Consider the following 15,438-nt stretch of genomic DNA (forward strand, 5'->3'; position numbering starts at 1 on the left):
GCTGGGGACTCAGAAAAGAAGCCAAGGAGTGGATAAAAATAACGGCCAGTGGTGAAAAGTGCTGTAGAACAAACAAAATAGGGGTTAGGGAAAGGAACTGTCCAGCCTGGGGAGGGGCTGGCTGCGTGGGGCCGGGGGAGCCCGGAGAGCCCACACTGAGGCTGAAATGCACAGCAGATAAGCTGAGAGCAGCCTTTCCAGCAAATGGTCCTGGAACCGGGGTACGCACACACAAATAATAACAGTAACAACCACCACCATCTCCACTTAAATGTAAACTGCAAACCTATAAATCTTCTAGATGATGCCATAGGGGGAAATGGAGATGACCTTGGGTTTGGCAATGACTTTTTAGGTACAACACCAAAAGCACAATTTGTGAAAGGGAAGATCGACGAGCTGGTCTTCATTAACATGAAAGACTTCCGCTCCACCGAAGACAAGCCACAGACTGGGAGGAAATCCTCACAGAACACCGACCAGGTAAAGGACTGGTGTCCAGAGTATATGAAGAACTCTTCACACTCTATAATAGAACAAACAACCCATTTAAAAACTAGGCCAAAGACCTGAACAGACACCTCACCAAAGAAGATGCGCAGATGGCAAATACGCATGCGAAATGATGCTCCACATCACGTCAGAGGAGGGCTGCAAATTCCAACAGCAGCGAGGCACCACCACACACCCACGAGAATGGGTAAAACATGGAAAACTGACATCAAATGCTGTTGGGGACGTGGAGCAGCAGGAACTCTCGTTCACTTGTTGCTGATAGGAATGCAAATGGTACAGCTGCTTTGGAAGACTTTTTGGTGGTTTCTTAAAAAACCTAAACATAACCTTATCTTAGGCTCTATCCATTGCATTCCGAAATATTTACCGAATTATTTTGAAAACTTATGTCCTGGCAAAAATCACGAACATTTGTAGCAGCCATATTCAACATATATTCAATACAGCAACTATTGCCCCAAACTGGAAGCAACCAAGACGTCCTTCGGTAGGTGAATGAATAAACTGTTACATCCAGGCCATACAGCCTTACTCGGTAATAACAAGAGATGAGCTATCGAGCCACAAAAAGACATGGAGAAACATTAAATGCACATTGCTAAGGGCACGAAGCCAGTCTGAAAACGCTGCATCCTGTATGAGTCAACTGTGGAACCCGACCGGGGTGAGGGAGGAGGGAGGGACAGGGAAGTGGAGCAGAAGAGACTTTGAGGACAGTGAACTGATTCTGTGTGATAGTATAATAGTAGACACACAGACACTGCGCATTCCTCAAAACCCAGAGAGTGCACAAAGCAAAGAGCGAGCCCTAAAGTCAACTGTGGACTTTAGTTAATAACAATGAATGAATAGTGGCTCTTCAATTGTGACAAGTGTGCAACATTAATGCAAGATGTTACCAATAGGGGGTACCGTGTGTGTAAGGTTGGGTGTATGAGAACTCTGTACTATCTGCTCATTTTTTTTCTATAAACCTAACACTGCTCTAAAAAAATAAAGTTCATTAGTTAAGCGGTGGGAGGAGATGAGCCAGCGCCAAGCAAGTGGGAAGTGAGAGGAAGGAACACGTGACGGAAGGCACAGCGAGTGCAAAGGCCTGGAGAGGGGCAGGTTCTCCGCGTGGTCCTGGTCCTGCAAGGAAACTGCGAGAGGGGACAGGGATGGGTTGGACTGAGCTGCAGGAGCTGTTGGGGGTGGAGGAGAAGACCAAGGTCTGCAACGACCTGAGAATCATACTCTTGGGGACCGGATTCAATTCCCTAAATCTTTCCCTCATTGGCCTATGGGGAAACTGAGGCTCAGAAAAAGGCAACAAGGAAAGCACTTGGAGGGAGTTCGCAGGCTGTTGTCAGCACTTCCACAAAGAAAGAGCCCACACGACCCTCACACACCCCTTTGGGGTGAGGTACTATTATTGCTTGCATTGCACAGATGAGGAAGCAAGGCCAGAGAGGCAAAGCCACTTACTCCAGTTCACACAGTGAGGGGTCAGCAGTCAAGCTGACTCTCAGCCATCACCGTGGCAGCCACAGGAAACATGTCTGAGCTCAGCAACTGTGCCTGGCACTGAAGCACATCTGGGTCTCTCCTGCCTGACCAATAGGGCTTATCAGCAAGCATTTGTCTAACCTACAGTCAATGAGTCCTGATGAGGGGGCACGGCTCTGAGCTCCTTCCAGCTGGGAGGGTCCAGCATTGTGGGCTCAAAAGGGATTCCTTGGCACCTGTGTGGCGCCAAGGCCATCTCCCCCTCCCCCATGGCCCTGGTCTGTGGCACTCCAGCTGCTGTCAGTGGCAAAGTCCTTCTGGCTCCCAAGGAAGGCTCCTAGGGAAGGAGCAGTCTGCACCGCTCGCCACCTGGCCGCAGGGCTACTGCAGGCCCTGGCTGCTGACCCAGGCCTGGATGTCAAAAGCTCAAGGCTGGATGCTGGCTTCAGGTCACACCACGAGATGCTATCCCTCCAATGCCCACGAGGCCCCCCTTTTCTCAGGTCTTAACTCACACTTCTCCTAGGTGAGGTTCAAAATTTCACTGCCCTCTCTCTCTGTCACACACTCACTTCCTCTCTCCCTCCCCTGCTTTATTTTTCCAAAACATACCTATCTCCAATATACTTGTTTATTTTACAGCCCCCTCCCCACTAGAGTGGAAACTCCAAGGGCAGGGGGCTGTATCTGCCTGTTGGCTGCTGTGTTCCCAGTGCCCATACAGTGACAGAGGGAGTGACAGCCCCTTATTGGCAGGACCGTGGTGTGGGGGACCCAGGTGGTGTATTTAAGATGCCCACCTGGCAGGCTCGCTTCCTGCACCCCCACCCGATGCTGCGTCTGTGTCGGAGCAGAGATGTCATCTTGGCCTGAGTCTCTCCACTCACACAAGTCAGTGAAGCCACCAGACCTGCCTGCAACAGCAGGACCCACAGCCTCTCCCGGTGCCACCTGGACTGCAGTTTCCCTGCTCTGAAGGGCTTCCTTGAGGGACAGTGTCTCCAAGACAACATTTCTTGATGTCATTATGCAAGATTTGGGGGGTGGGGGTCGATGGGCGTAACAGTGGGTCAGGCTAAATGGGCCTCCAGAAAGTGAGGGGCTCAGTCTCTCCATCTATCATGAATCCTGACAACCCCAATCTCCCCTTCCAGCACGGTTTCCGGGTAACCCCACCCTGAGGTCGTTGGGCCCAGTACCGCACCCACCTAGGATTCTTGGGGCCTCCCTAAGGCTGTGGGGCTAATCGCGCTACCCATCGGGGATTCTAGGGAGCCCTGTGAGGCGTTGGGGCCCATTCACCCCATCCACCAGGGATCCCGGGAGGCCACGGGGCCCAGCTGGGAGTCCCGGGTCCCGGATGCCACCCCCGCTCCGGGTCCTCCCCATCCACGCGCAGGCGGGAGCCCAAGGTGTGCCCCGGGGATCCCGTCCCGCCGCTGTTGTGCTGTGCGTATTGACGCCGTTGCCCGGGAGACGCAGGGGCGGGCCTGGGAGGGAGGCGCGGCCTGGAGGCGCAAGAGGCTCCAGCCCGAGTCTAGGGCCCTGGCGGCCGCAGTGGCCAGAGCTGCCGCCGCCCGCCGGCTTATATACTGCGGCTAAATTTAGGCTGCGCCCGGAGCTCGTCCCCATCCGGGACGCGTTTCCGCCGCCGCCGCCTTGGCCCGGCCCCCGCGCGCCGTGGCTATAAGGCTTGGGCGGGACAGCCGCGGCCCACAGAGCCGTCCCCGCCCGCCTGTGCCCCACTAGTTGCTCGCCGGTGTCCGAAACCGCATCAGCCCCGGGTCCCGGCCATGGCGCTGAGCGAGCCCATCCTGCCGTCCTTCTCCACTTTCGCCAGCCCGTGTCGCGAGCGCGGCCTGCAGGAGGTGAGGGCGGCAGGGACCGCGGGGGCGGTCAGCTCAGGGTAGTAGAACTCGGGCTGCGGGGTAGAACTCAGGCGGCGGGGATGGTGGGCTCAGGGTAGGAGAATCTAGGAGGCGAAAACGGCGAGCTCAGGGTAATCGAGCTCTCCGGCGGTGGGGACGGCAGGCTCAGGTCCTAGAGAGAAGGAGGGGGGGCGGCGGCCCCGGGCCCCACCGCGCGCTCACGCCCGCGCTCCACGCTCTGTCACCCGCAGCGCTGGCCGCGCGCAGAGCCAGAGACAGGCGGCACCGACGAGGACCTCAACAGTGTCCTGGACTTCATCCTGTCCATGGGGCTAGACGGCCTTGGCTCGGAGGCTGCCCCGGAGCCCCCACCTCCTCCCCCGCCGCCTGCGTTCTACTACCCTGAGCCCGGTGCGCCGCCTCCTTACGGCGCCTCCGCCGGGGGCCTCGTGTCCGAGCTGCTGCCGCCGGAGCTAGATGTGCCGCCGGGGCCGGCGCTGCACGGCCGCTTCCTGCTGGCGCCACCTGGCCGCTTGGTGAAGGCCGAGCCCCCCGAGGTGGACGGCGGCTACGGCTGCGCGCCCGGCCTGGCCCGCGGGCCCAGAGGCCTCAAGCGCGAGGGCGCCCAGGGCCAGGCCGTCGCGTGCCTGCGAGGCCCCGGGGGCCGCCCTCCGCCGCCGCCAGACACGCCGCCGCTCAGCCCCGACGGCCCGGCGCGCCTGCCTGCTCCTGGCCCGCGCGCCCCGTTCCCGCCGCCCTTCGGCGGCCCCGGCTTCGGAGCTCCCGGGCCGGGTCTGCACTACGCACCGCCCGCGCCTGCCGCCTTCGGTCTCTTCGACGACGCGGCCGCCGCAGCCGCAGCTCTGGGGTTGGCGCCGCCCGCCGCCCGAGGTCTCCTCACGCCGCCCGCTTCTCCGCTGGAGCTGCTGGAGGCCAAGCCCAAGCGCGGCCGCCGCTCCTGGCCGCGCAAGCGCACCGCAACGCACACCTGCAGCTACGCCGGCTGCGGCAAGACCTACACCAAGAGCTCGCACCTCAAGGCGCACCTGCGCACGCACACAGGTGAGCGGCGAGAGTGGGCCCGGGCGGCGGCGCCGGGTATGGGAGGAGGGGAGCGATCAGGAACCCCCCCGAAGGCGTGATGCAGGAGACTGAGGAGGGGGCGCCCACGTTTAGGACTCCCCTGGGGGCGTGGCTCACGAGGTTGGGGAGGGAACAGCTTTTAGGAACCTTACGGGGAACTCTGTCGCAGAATATTGGAGGGGGGGCGCACGTTTAGGACCCTCCTGGGAGTGTGACTCAGGACTTTGGGAAGGGGTTGAACACTTAGGGACCCTGGGGAGACTGTCTCAGAATGCTGGGGAGAGTATGCAAACCTAGGATCTCTCTGGGGGCGTGGCTCTGAACACTGGGGAGTGGACAGTGCGCGTTTCGGACCCTTGAGGGCGAGAATCAAGAGCGGGGAGACAAGTTCCTAGAATCCTTAAATGCTCAAAACGTAGGAGGGGGGGTCGCCTCAGGGACCTGGTTTTGGGTAAATTGTGCGCCCAGAAGTGGCCACTACATGGAGAGTGTCTGTGTGCACAGTGTCCACAGGTGGGCAGCCGGGTCACTGGGAGGGAAACTGAGGCCCGCTCTTGCCCCTCCCTGCAGGTGAGAAGCCCTACCACTGCAACTGGGACGGCTGCGGCTGGAAGTTCGCGCGCTCGGATGAACTCACGCGCCACTACCGCAAGCACACGGGCCACCGGCCTTTCCAGTGTCACCTTTGCGACCGCGCCTTCTCGCGCTCTGACCACCTGGCGCTGCATATGAAGCGGCACATGTAGCCTGGACGCCCCCGCCCACTCGCGCGCGGCCGTGGCGGGTCCCACGCGCCGGGCACGGTCCCCTCCCAAACTGTGACTGGTATTTATTGGGCCTAAAGGACCCGGCCGGGCACTGCGTGGCCACCGAGGAGGCTCCGACGACGACGACGATGACGACGATGCCGCCGCCCTGGCCCCCGTCAGAGACTGAAGTCCCGGCTGGGGAAGACCACGATCCTCCTTGACGAGTTTTGTTTTCAAAATGGTGCAATAATTAAGTGTGGTCTTCCGCCCACCGGGTCTACACTAGAGGATCGAGGCTTGATGCCTTGTGAAAAAATACAGCCTTAATTTGTACTGTCTGCAACATTTTTTTTATAATATTGTACATAGTGACTGTGACAGATATTGTATTATTGTAAATAAGGAGACAGGCAGGCATTCGCTGTCTGGTTCATTTTTTATAAGACTTGCTGTTTTTTTAATTAAAAAAGTTTTGCATCTTTTTAAAAAATCACAGCGCTGGTCTGTCTGCTTGGAAGCTGGGGGCATGGGGCACTTGGAAAAGCTGGGGAACCAGGCAGCCTTGATGGGAGGGCGGTGGGGTGGGGGCAGGGGGTGAAAGTGGGTTCTTCCCGGGGCCAGCACTCAGCTTGCCAGCTGCAATGCCCAGCTGCCAGGAACCTGTGGGTTTTTCTATAAATTTAAACACTGCATTTTAGGACTGAGGGAGATCTATTTTAAGGTTGTTCCCTGAGCCATAAATTGCTCCTTTTCCCCAGAGCTGGGGAAAGTGCTGGTCCCATTGACGTGGCCTCTCTGGGCTGAAAAAAGCCTTACCGGCTTCTGAAGCTTCTGAGGTTTCAGTCAAACTTCTCCAGTGTGCAGGCTTTTTTTCTTTTTTCTTTTTTTGCCCCGGGGGGCGGGGGTTGGTAAATGACAAAATGTTAGGTTTCTGACATGCTTTGCCTTTTACTAATAATGCCTTTATGCAGGATTGGGGTTTTTTGGTTTTTTTCTTTTATTTTTAAGGAATGAGTTTCCTATCTTGTTAGGAAAAAATGAAATCCACATTGGGGGGCCAAGTGTGGTGGGTGCTCACTCTTCTTCCACACCGGGAAACTGAGGTCCAGAGGGGTAGCTATGGAGTGGTGGCCTTCTGGTTCTTCCCGAGGGTCCCCAGGCCCTACTAGAGGGGTCTGGGGGCTTTCTGAAGTAACCCACCTGTTGCTGGCATTGGAGCGACACGACCTGCTGCCCCCTTGCAGGTGCCTTTGTGAGAAGGAAACACGTTCAGAGCCCCAGTGGATGGAGGTGGCCACTCCAGAAACCCACCTTATGTGCAAGGGGTGACCCTGCCTTCCAGCCCCCATGTGTCAGTCAGCAAGGAGGTGCCCCTCCCTGACAGATCGCCCTGACACCCCTCGTCTTCCCCTTCTTAGGGCCCCGGGTGGGTTACCATGGCCACCAACAATTGCACAAGTGTTTTCCAGAAAGTGAAAATAGCTCATAAGCAGCTCTCATTTTAAAACACTCTCACCCATTGCGACAGAGGCTGGGATTTCCTCCCTCCCTCTATCCTTCCTCCCCCGGCCCCCAGGGCAGCCCTGGAAACAGCTGAAAGCGTTTGGTAATCCAAAAAAGCAGAAATGGGAGATGACAATGTGGTTCAGCTTTCTCAAATAAATAGCCTGGCCTCCCCCACACTGGCTCTGGGGGGCGCCTGCGTGTGTTTGTGTGTGAGCCTCTCGCTCCCTCTCGCTCTGCAGCTTTTGCAAAAACTTCTGGAGCAGGACAGTAGCCCCTGACCTATAGAAATGCCCCTCTTTGCTCAGAGCTGGCTTCGGAGGCACCGGGGCAGAAGAAAGACAAGGATTTTCAATCGTTTTCGGTAGGGTTCTCTAGTCTTTCCTGTTGAGTTTAAACTTACGGGGAAAGCCACTTTTCTGCTTCTTCGAAAACAGCTCCCAGGTGTCCCCAGCCCCCTCCCCCAGGCTTCTAAGTCCAATGAGAAGCCAACTGCAAGGGGACTGAGGCTGTCGAGTTTCTGTTTCCTGAGTGCCTCCCGCTGATAGAATGAAGTGTCGTACTCTGTCATACTCTGGCACAGCTGTCTGTTTCAGCAAAACACGCCGGCAGGTGAAGGGCCCGCTAACGCTGACTGATGCACAGATAGCCCTCCTCGTTTGGTCTGCCCCTTTTCGAAACCCGAGTGTCAACTTCCACCTAAGAGCTTCTTGATGGCTGGTTCTCAACCAGGGGTGACCCAGTCTGGAGAGATTTTTGGTTATCACAACGAGGGGGCGGGCAGGCTGCTGGCATCTAGTGGGTGGGGCCAAGGATGCTGCCCAATATTCTAGAGAGCACCGGCAAGTCCCCACCGCAGAAAATGATGGGGCCCCTATCAACAAAAACATCAACAGTGCCAAGGTTGAGAAATCTGCCTGGTTCCCAAAAGACCATCATCGTTTACTGATGCTGTGAGCAAGGAGGCGGCTCTGTCCTGGGAAGCAAGCTTCCGTAGCAGATGCCAGTTGGAGAAAAGTACTGATGAAGTCCCACTCCCGGGCCCAGGCCCAGGCCCCTGTGAGACACAGAACCCAAAGGCTCTTCCTCCCCGTGAGTGAAGCCCTAGAGTCCGTTTGAGAACACGTTAAGTATCAAAAAAGGAGAGAACATTCATCCTGCGTTCTACAACCCAATTCTAATCTTTTTTTTTTTTTGAGGGAGAGATTGCCAGTCAGAGGTTGAATTGTTTTCACATGGCTGTGATTATTAACGTATCCTTATTTTTTACAGGCAAGGTTATAACCATTTTTCCATGTTTTTTTCCCGTCTGTGATATGTTTTTATTATCCTTTTAAATGGCTGCATAATATTCCACTTAGAGGTGCCAGGAATTGCTTGTGCAAACCAGCACCAAGCACACATGTACAGACTTGGCCGTGTTTCAGATTGTCCCTGGGGAGGGGCAGGGAAGGGTTGGAAGGGATAAAGGCTGGGGCCTTTGGGCAACGCCAAAACAATCTCCCAGAGTGACTCCAGCGATGGGGGTAGGACAGCTGCTTTTAAGTTTACTGTGTGTCAGGGGCCCAGCATCCTGCAGGATGGTGTGGTGTGAAGTGTGGGAGGCAGGGCTGTCAGGGGCAGGTTGAGCACACGCCTGACTCAGCACCCTGCCCCATCAGCAAAGCTGAGTGAGCACCCAGGCCCGCTAGCACCCGGGGGCCAGATTATTCTCTGGGGCGGGGACCGCCCTGTGCATTGTAGGATGTTGAGCAGCATCTGTGGCCGCCTACCGCTCAATGCCAGCCACACCCATCCTCCAAGCCGTGACAACCAAAAATGTCTTCAGATATCACCAACTGTCCCCTGGAGGCAGAGTCACCCCAGATTGACAACCACTGGGTGAGGGCTTCTGTGGCCACCTAAGGATTTTGCATCTGTAAGTATCTGACCCGCTGGGGCCCAGGGTGCCTCACGCATGTAAGTGCGAGCACTGAGTGAGGGAGAGGGGTGCTTCACAGATGCAGGGGAGTCTCCCCGATCTGCACCGTCCAACCCCTCAGGAATTTATTCTGGTGTGTATTCTGAGCTGGGGACCTAAATCAAGTTTTTTTCCCAAACAATTAGCAAAGCGTTTTTCACCCTCGGCACTGCCAACACCCAGGGCAGGGTCAGTCTCTGGGATAGAGGCTGTTCTGTGCATTCTGGGCTGTTGAGCAGCATCTCTGGTCTTGACCCACTAGATGCCAGTGGCTTCCCCTCCCCCACTTGGAACAACCAGAGCGTCCGCAGACATCGCCAAGTTCTCTGGAGAGCAAGGGGCCAGAACCACCTGCAAGGGTGACCAGCGCTTAGGCAAAACCATTCTCCTCACGGAAGCCCTCAGGTCTGCTCCGTGGGCCTGTTCCCTCCGTGGGCCTGAAGGTGAGGGTGCTGAGGCCAGGATTCAGTGACAGAACGGGACCAGCGCCCAGCAGTGGGGTGTGGTCAGCACTGTGGGTCTCCCCTGATGAGGTCGGTGCTCTGGAGTTTTAAGTCTCCCTGCCCCCCACCATGGGTCTCTAGGTCTCTGTCTGTCTTTGTCTAGATAGGTGGACACATAGATAATCTTTCACTATTTTTTCTTCTCTGTCTTTTTCATTTCTCTAACTCTTCTTCTTTCCTCCCCTTCTTTCTCTGTTTGTCTCTGTCTCTTCCCCCCTTTTCTCTCCCCTCCCATCTCACTGTCTCACCATCTTCCATCTTTCCCTGCCCTCTTTCCTCTCTCTCTCTCTCTCTCTCTCCACCCCACCCTCCCTCCCTCCTATTCATTCATGACCTGGATGCCTTAGCCCCAAGTGGAGTCCTGGGGAAGCAGAGGTGACTCAGAGGTGACTTAGCCTCAGCCCTTCACCCGGAGCCTGTTCACCAGTGTTTGTTGAGTGACTAACCTGGTGCTGACTTGGACTGAGCTCGGGGGCTGGGCAGGAGCCATTATCCCAGGCCTTTGCATACCTCCTCGCTTTGGGCCCCCCCAACAAGCTGGGGGAGTGGCAGGACAGCCTTGCCAGCTCTCCAGACGTGGAGAGTGGGGCTCACAGAGGGGAAGGCGGCCCTGGCCCCCGTGCAGGTGCAGGTGGTGGGGCCAGGGCTGGCACCCAGGTTGACCAGTCCTGACGTCACAGCTGCTACCTGAGGGAAATGTCGACACGTCGAACCGCTTCAAGCTGCCTGGTTTGCCTTCGTACATGATCGGGGGGTTCTCGGAAGCCAGTGAGTCCCCTCGAGGCCTCCATCTGAACACCCTAGAAAGCTCATTTTCCAATAAAGTGCTGGACCGGAAGGAACAGGGTCAGGTAACACAGGTGTTTGGGGAGGCCTGGCTGGGCGAACAAAGTTCCCCGAGAGCTGCAATAGGAAGCGGAAGGAGGCCTGGGGTGGCAGTTCCCCAAAAAGCTAAATAGAGAGTTATCATGGGACCCGGCCATCCCTCTCCTTGGCAAAGAACCGAACACACGGACCCAACAGGTGCCTGTGCACCGTGCTCACAGCGGCCACGCGGGAAACGACCCCATTGTCCACCACCAGACGAGCCCAGGACACGACGCAGCCCGTCCACACAGCGGAGCATCGCACGGCCACAAGAGGGACCGAGCACCCACATGCGCGGCTACGTGGAGGAACCACGAAAACACGATGCTGAGGGAGAGAAGCTAGACACACGCACACAAAGTCACGCAGTGAGTCGTTCAGGCGATAAGACACGTCCAGAGCAGGCACACCCACAGAGACGGCAAGTGGATGGTGGGTGCCGGGTGGGTGCCGGGTGGGGGGGGAGGCGAAGAGCAGTTAATGTTTGCCGGGGACAGAGTTTCTGCTGGAGGCGATGACAGAGCTTTGGAAACAGATGGTGGGGATGCTGCCTGACGGCGTGAATGTAGTTGACAGAACTGAACTGAATACTTAAAAATGGTAAATTTTATGTTATGTCTGTCTTACCACAGTTTTTTGAAAAAGGCTTGGGAGTCTCCATAGGTGGAAACAGGGGGTGAGATCCTTGTGAGTCTGACCCTGGGCTGAGTGTATTCCAGGTGTCTGTGCCAATTTTCCAGGTGGAAAAATGGGGGCGGTGGGGAGCAAGGCCACCGTGCACATAACGGAGCTGAGCTTTGAAGCTGAATCTGCCTGAAAGGAAAGCTTTTCCCACTGAGGTACCTCAGCAATGGGCAGTCCCTGGGTCTTTCCAGGCCTTGGTTTCCCCTTCCGAAAAGAACAAGAGCATTGGACCCGATAGCCCCTCCACACTGACCCCATATTAAGGACAATTTTGTCTCCCCGGTAAAATCAGATGGCGGCCACATGGTTCTAGGATAAAGGTACAGACCTCGCTGCAGTGCCTCTCCTCTCCCCCGCCCCTGCAGCCCCGCCTCAGGCAGGGCCTTTCCACTTGCTGTTCCCTGAGCCGGGAATGTGGTTCCCTGAAAATTTCCCATTGCCACTGGTAGCAGCCAACCCATGCCATACAGGCCCATCTCCGCAGCCTCGAAGCCAGAAGCCAGATCCCAGGTGAGAACAGGAGGCTGCTGGACAGAGGGTCGGGGCCCCAGTGGCCCTTGTCAGGCAGGGGGTGGAAGAAGCTGGCCCTGGAGTCTCCGCTGCCTGCTCCGTGCCTGCAGGCAAGTGGCCCCTTGCTAGCCCACACCACACCATTCCCTTTGCAGGCCGCGCCCTGGGGAAAGCCCCTCAAAGGTGCCATCTCCTATCCTTGCAGAGGGAGAAACTGGCGCTCCGAAGTGTTTCCCAGAGCCGAGCACTGGTGCACAGACTCCCGCTTGTCTGGCTGGAAGGCCAGCTTCTCTCCCACTTCCCGAGGGAGGCCGAGGCAAGAGGCCAAGGCCCCCGGCTCCCAGCCTCAGCGCTGTCTTCGGCCTCTGGGTCCCCCATCAGCCTGTTTTCTTCCCTTCCATCCTGTGTTTTCTTTCTCTTTCATTGTTGAAAAATACACATAACATAAAACTACTGGCAACCATTTTAGCCATTTTTAGTGGACAGTTTGGTGGCATTAAGCACATTCACACTGTTGTGCAAACGTCACCACCATCTGTCTCCAGGACTTGTTCATCCTCCCACACTGAACCTCTGTCCCACTGAACACTGACCGCTCCCCCGCCAGCCCCTGGCCCCCACCATCTACTTCCTGTCTCTGTGGACCTGACTCGCCAGGGACCTCCTGTGAGTGGGATCACACGGTGTCTGTCCTGATGTGTCTGTCATATCTCACTGAGCACCGTGTCCCCGAGGTTCATGTGCTCTGTAGCAGGTGTCAGAACGCTCTTCCTTTTCCAGGCTGAATAATATTCCACTGTGTGGACGGACCACGTTTTGTTTATCCATTCATCCTTCAGTGGACACTCTGGGCTGCTCCCACCTTTTGGCCATTGTGACTAATGCTGCTATGAACAGGGTGTGCAAGTATCTCTTCAGGTCCCTACGTTCTGTCCTCTTGGGGAGCTACCCAGGAGTGGAACGGCTGGATACCATTTTTCTCTTTAAAGGATCACTTCCTGCTGCCCAGAAGCTCAGAAGTGTTCTTCTTCCCCGAGAAGCTCACCCAGGTGCCTCTGGCCAAGACCAGCCCCTGCAACTGTCTCAGCACGTTCGGTTCTCAGTTCTTTACCAGCTCGCCTCTATGTCAGCTCCAGTCAGCCTCTTCGTGGGCCTCAGTTTCCTCCTTGGTGCAGTGGGAGCAACAGCAGGAAGCAGGGTGAGCACTGCCAGCGACCCGGCCCGGGGCTGCCCGGAAACCTAGGTTTTGCAGCAGCCGGGGCTGTGCTGAGAAGCAGAGCATCAGCGGGAGCTGGACAGGCCTGCGGTCGAGGTGCCACTCACACCCGGCACACCCACTGCCTGCTCAGCCTGCAAGATGCTGTGTGAGCAGCGAGCCCCCCACCACCAGGGCCCAGGTGTCTCAGGACAGCCTCGCTAAGAGGGGACACAGATGCCTGACCCCAGGCCTGGAGACCCTCCACCAGGCAGGGCCTACGCTGGGCCGAGGCCCAGAAATCCAGGTCCCTGCTCAGGCTGATGCCATCGTCCTTCATTCCAGAGGCCACCACGGAGACAGACAGCCCAGCCTCCAGGTCCCTCAGCCCTCCTGAGCCACAGTGCTGATCTCGCGGGACCTAGGCATGCTGGCCGAGCTCCTGCCAAGGACACGCCACTTGCCAAGACTCAACTCCGTTTTAACCTCAAACAATGTGATTGGAATATTTTCTGGGTTTTTTTGTTTAGTTACCTCTCACAAGCCCCCTATGGGGGACCTGGCCCACAACCCAGGCACATGCCCCAACTGGGAATTGAACCAGTGACCCTTATGTTCGCAGGCCGGCATTCAATCCACTGAGCCACACCAGCCAGGGCTGAACAGAATATTCTGTTGACAAGCCTTTCTCTACTCTCTCCTCTCTGCCCTATTTTCTTTCTCTCTTTTTTTTAAAATTTTAATTTAATTATTTAAAATCCTCACCTGAGGATATATTATATTCATTGATTCCAGAGAGAGAGAAAACATCAATCAGTTGCCCTGATGGGAGATCTAACCCGCAACCTAGGTTTTCGCCCTGACGGGATATAGAACCTACAGCCTTTTGGGCTATGGGACAATAGTCCAAACAACTGAGCCACACTGGCCATGGCCCTTCCTCCCTCCCTCCCTTCCTTCCTTCCTTCTTTCCTGATATGGGGAGTCGACAAACCAACTAGATTTAACAGACCACCCAACTGCTGCAGGAGGCACACGCCTCTCTTGCGCAGAAGGAACATCCCCAGGGCTAGGCCACAGAACCAACCGCAATCAATTGAAAAGGACTGAGATAATGCAAAGTATGTTCTCCCGACCACATGGAGCGGAATTGGAAAAACACAACAGAGAAATCTGGCCAATGAGGAAACCCGTGGACATGAAGTAACAATAGTGCGGGGAGCCTGCCCTAAGACTTGACCCGCACGCTGCAGTGCTCGGCATATGGCGAGGCAGATCTGGCTTCCGGGGAGTGGAGCAGGGGTGGGGGTGCACCCAAGGCTCCTCTGTAGTTTGGGGTATCTGTGAAGTCTCCGGTGTCCCCGGATATTTCCCAGGGAAAAAGTCATATGATTTCACTCATATTTGAAATATAAAACAAAAAAGAAACAAGTAAACGAAAACAATCTCATAGATATGACAACAGATTAGTGGTTACCCAGGGGGAGGGTGTGGGGGGAGGCTGACGTGGGTAAAGGAGGTCAAATGGACGGTGACAGATGAAAACTGGATTGTTGAGGGTGAGCGCGCTGCAGCACACACAGACACCGAGTAATAATGGTGGACACCTGGAACTTACATAATGTTATAACCAGCGTTTCCTCCTTTAAAAAGAAAAGTAAATCCGAGAGTCACGTTTCGACACTCTGGGTGCTCATCCTCGCCTGCCTCTTCCCCTCTGCCCTCCAGTGGAAGTAGAATCCCATCTGGGGGCCCTTAGGGAGGACCCCAAAATTGGTACATGTGCAGTGACCCAGGGACGTGGCTTAGCCCTCTGTGAGCCACACTGCGAGACACTTGGCTCTAAATTGTTGCAGTCATTCAGGAAATAGTTCTGTGCCCGCCAAACATCAGACACGGTTCTGGAGGCTGCCGTCCTGCCTTCTTCGGTACATCTTGATTGTTCTCCACCTCATTCGCCCGTGATTTCAACCTTGACCCCAGTTTGGCCTTCTGGGGACTGTCCCAAGACCAAAAGACACACTCCTGGGCCAAGTGCCTTGTCTGTGGCTTTGGGGTTCTGTGATGTTCCGAAACAAGGAGAAAAGCAGGAATCGGGCATCCAGCCAGCCCCACCCTCCTGCTGGGCTTCAAACCCACCCAGAGGCGCCAATCCTGGTGCTCCAAGCAGGGTTCTGCACATTCCCGGTGTGTTTCCGTTGAACCCCAAACCTCAAACACATCCTGATGTCTCATTTCCTCAACATGGCCGGGTGACTTAGGCCAGCTTGTGGGGGTTCATCTGTTCGTTTTGAGTCATCGGGAGGTTTGTTGAAGGAAGGATTTCTCATCTCAGAAGTAGGTGGCTGTTTCATCTAGCACGGTTGGTTCCCACCAGCCCTCTGCCTGCTTCTGCGGGGCTTGCTGGCAGAGTCCACGGCTGACTCTGTGCTGCCTGACAGGACTGAGTGATGGTGGGGCAGCCCTGGCGACAAGGCAGGGTCTGGGGACACTGACAGGTCTGGACTGAGCT

General features: G+C 56.1%; 1 protein-coding gene and 1 long non-coding RNA gene across 2 annotated transcripts; both read left to right on the forward strand.

The window, feature by feature from the left end:
- The first annotated feature begins 3,687 nt into the window (after positions 1 to 3,687).
- KLF2 (KLF transcription factor 2) lies at positions 3,688 to 6,197 on the forward strand. The gene is made up of 3 exons (XM_053911725.2): positions 3,688 to 3,872; positions 4,124 to 4,934; positions 5,526 to 6,197. The coding sequence occupies exons 1-3, from the start codon at positions 3,798 to 3,800 to the stop codon at positions 5,699 to 5,701; spliced, it is 1,062 nt and encodes a 353-aa protein (XP_053767700.1). The 5' UTR covers positions 3,688 to 3,797; the 3' UTR covers positions 5,702 to 6,197.
- A 2,795-nt stretch (positions 6,198 to 8,992) lies between these two features.
- Positions 8,993 to 10,902, forward strand: LOC123479747 (uncharacterized). The gene is made up of 3 exons (XR_006655478.2): positions 8,993 to 9,125; positions 9,430 to 9,610; positions 10,694 to 10,902. It is a non-coding gene; the product is annotated as an uncharacterized lncRNA (long non-coding RNA).
- Positions 10,903 to 15,438: the final 4,536 nt, after the last annotated feature.

The sequence above is a fragment of the Desmodus rotundus genome, chromosome 9 (assembly GCF_022682495.2).
Source record: "Desmodus rotundus isolate HL8 chromosome 9, HLdesRot8A.1, whole genome shotgun sequence".
In the NCBI taxonomy this organism is placed as follows: domain Eukaryota; kingdom Metazoa; phylum Chordata; class Mammalia; order Chiroptera; family Phyllostomidae; genus Desmodus; species Desmodus rotundus.

Excerpts from the sequence above, each read along its gene's own strand:
- KLF2 (XM_053911725.2), top strand. The coding sequence starts at position 3,798 with ATGGCGCTGAGCGAGCCCATCCTGCCGTCCTTCTCCACTTTCGCCAGC. Across the intron at positions 3,873-4,123 it reads GCGAGCGCGGCCTGCAGGAG|CGCTGGCCGCGCGCAGAGCC; the intron begins GTGAGGGCGGCA and ends TGTCACCCGCAG. Across the intron at positions 4,935-5,525 it reads GCACCTGCGCACGCACACAG|GTGAGAAGCCCTACCACTGC; the intron begins GTGAGCGGCGAG and ends CCCTCCCTGCAG.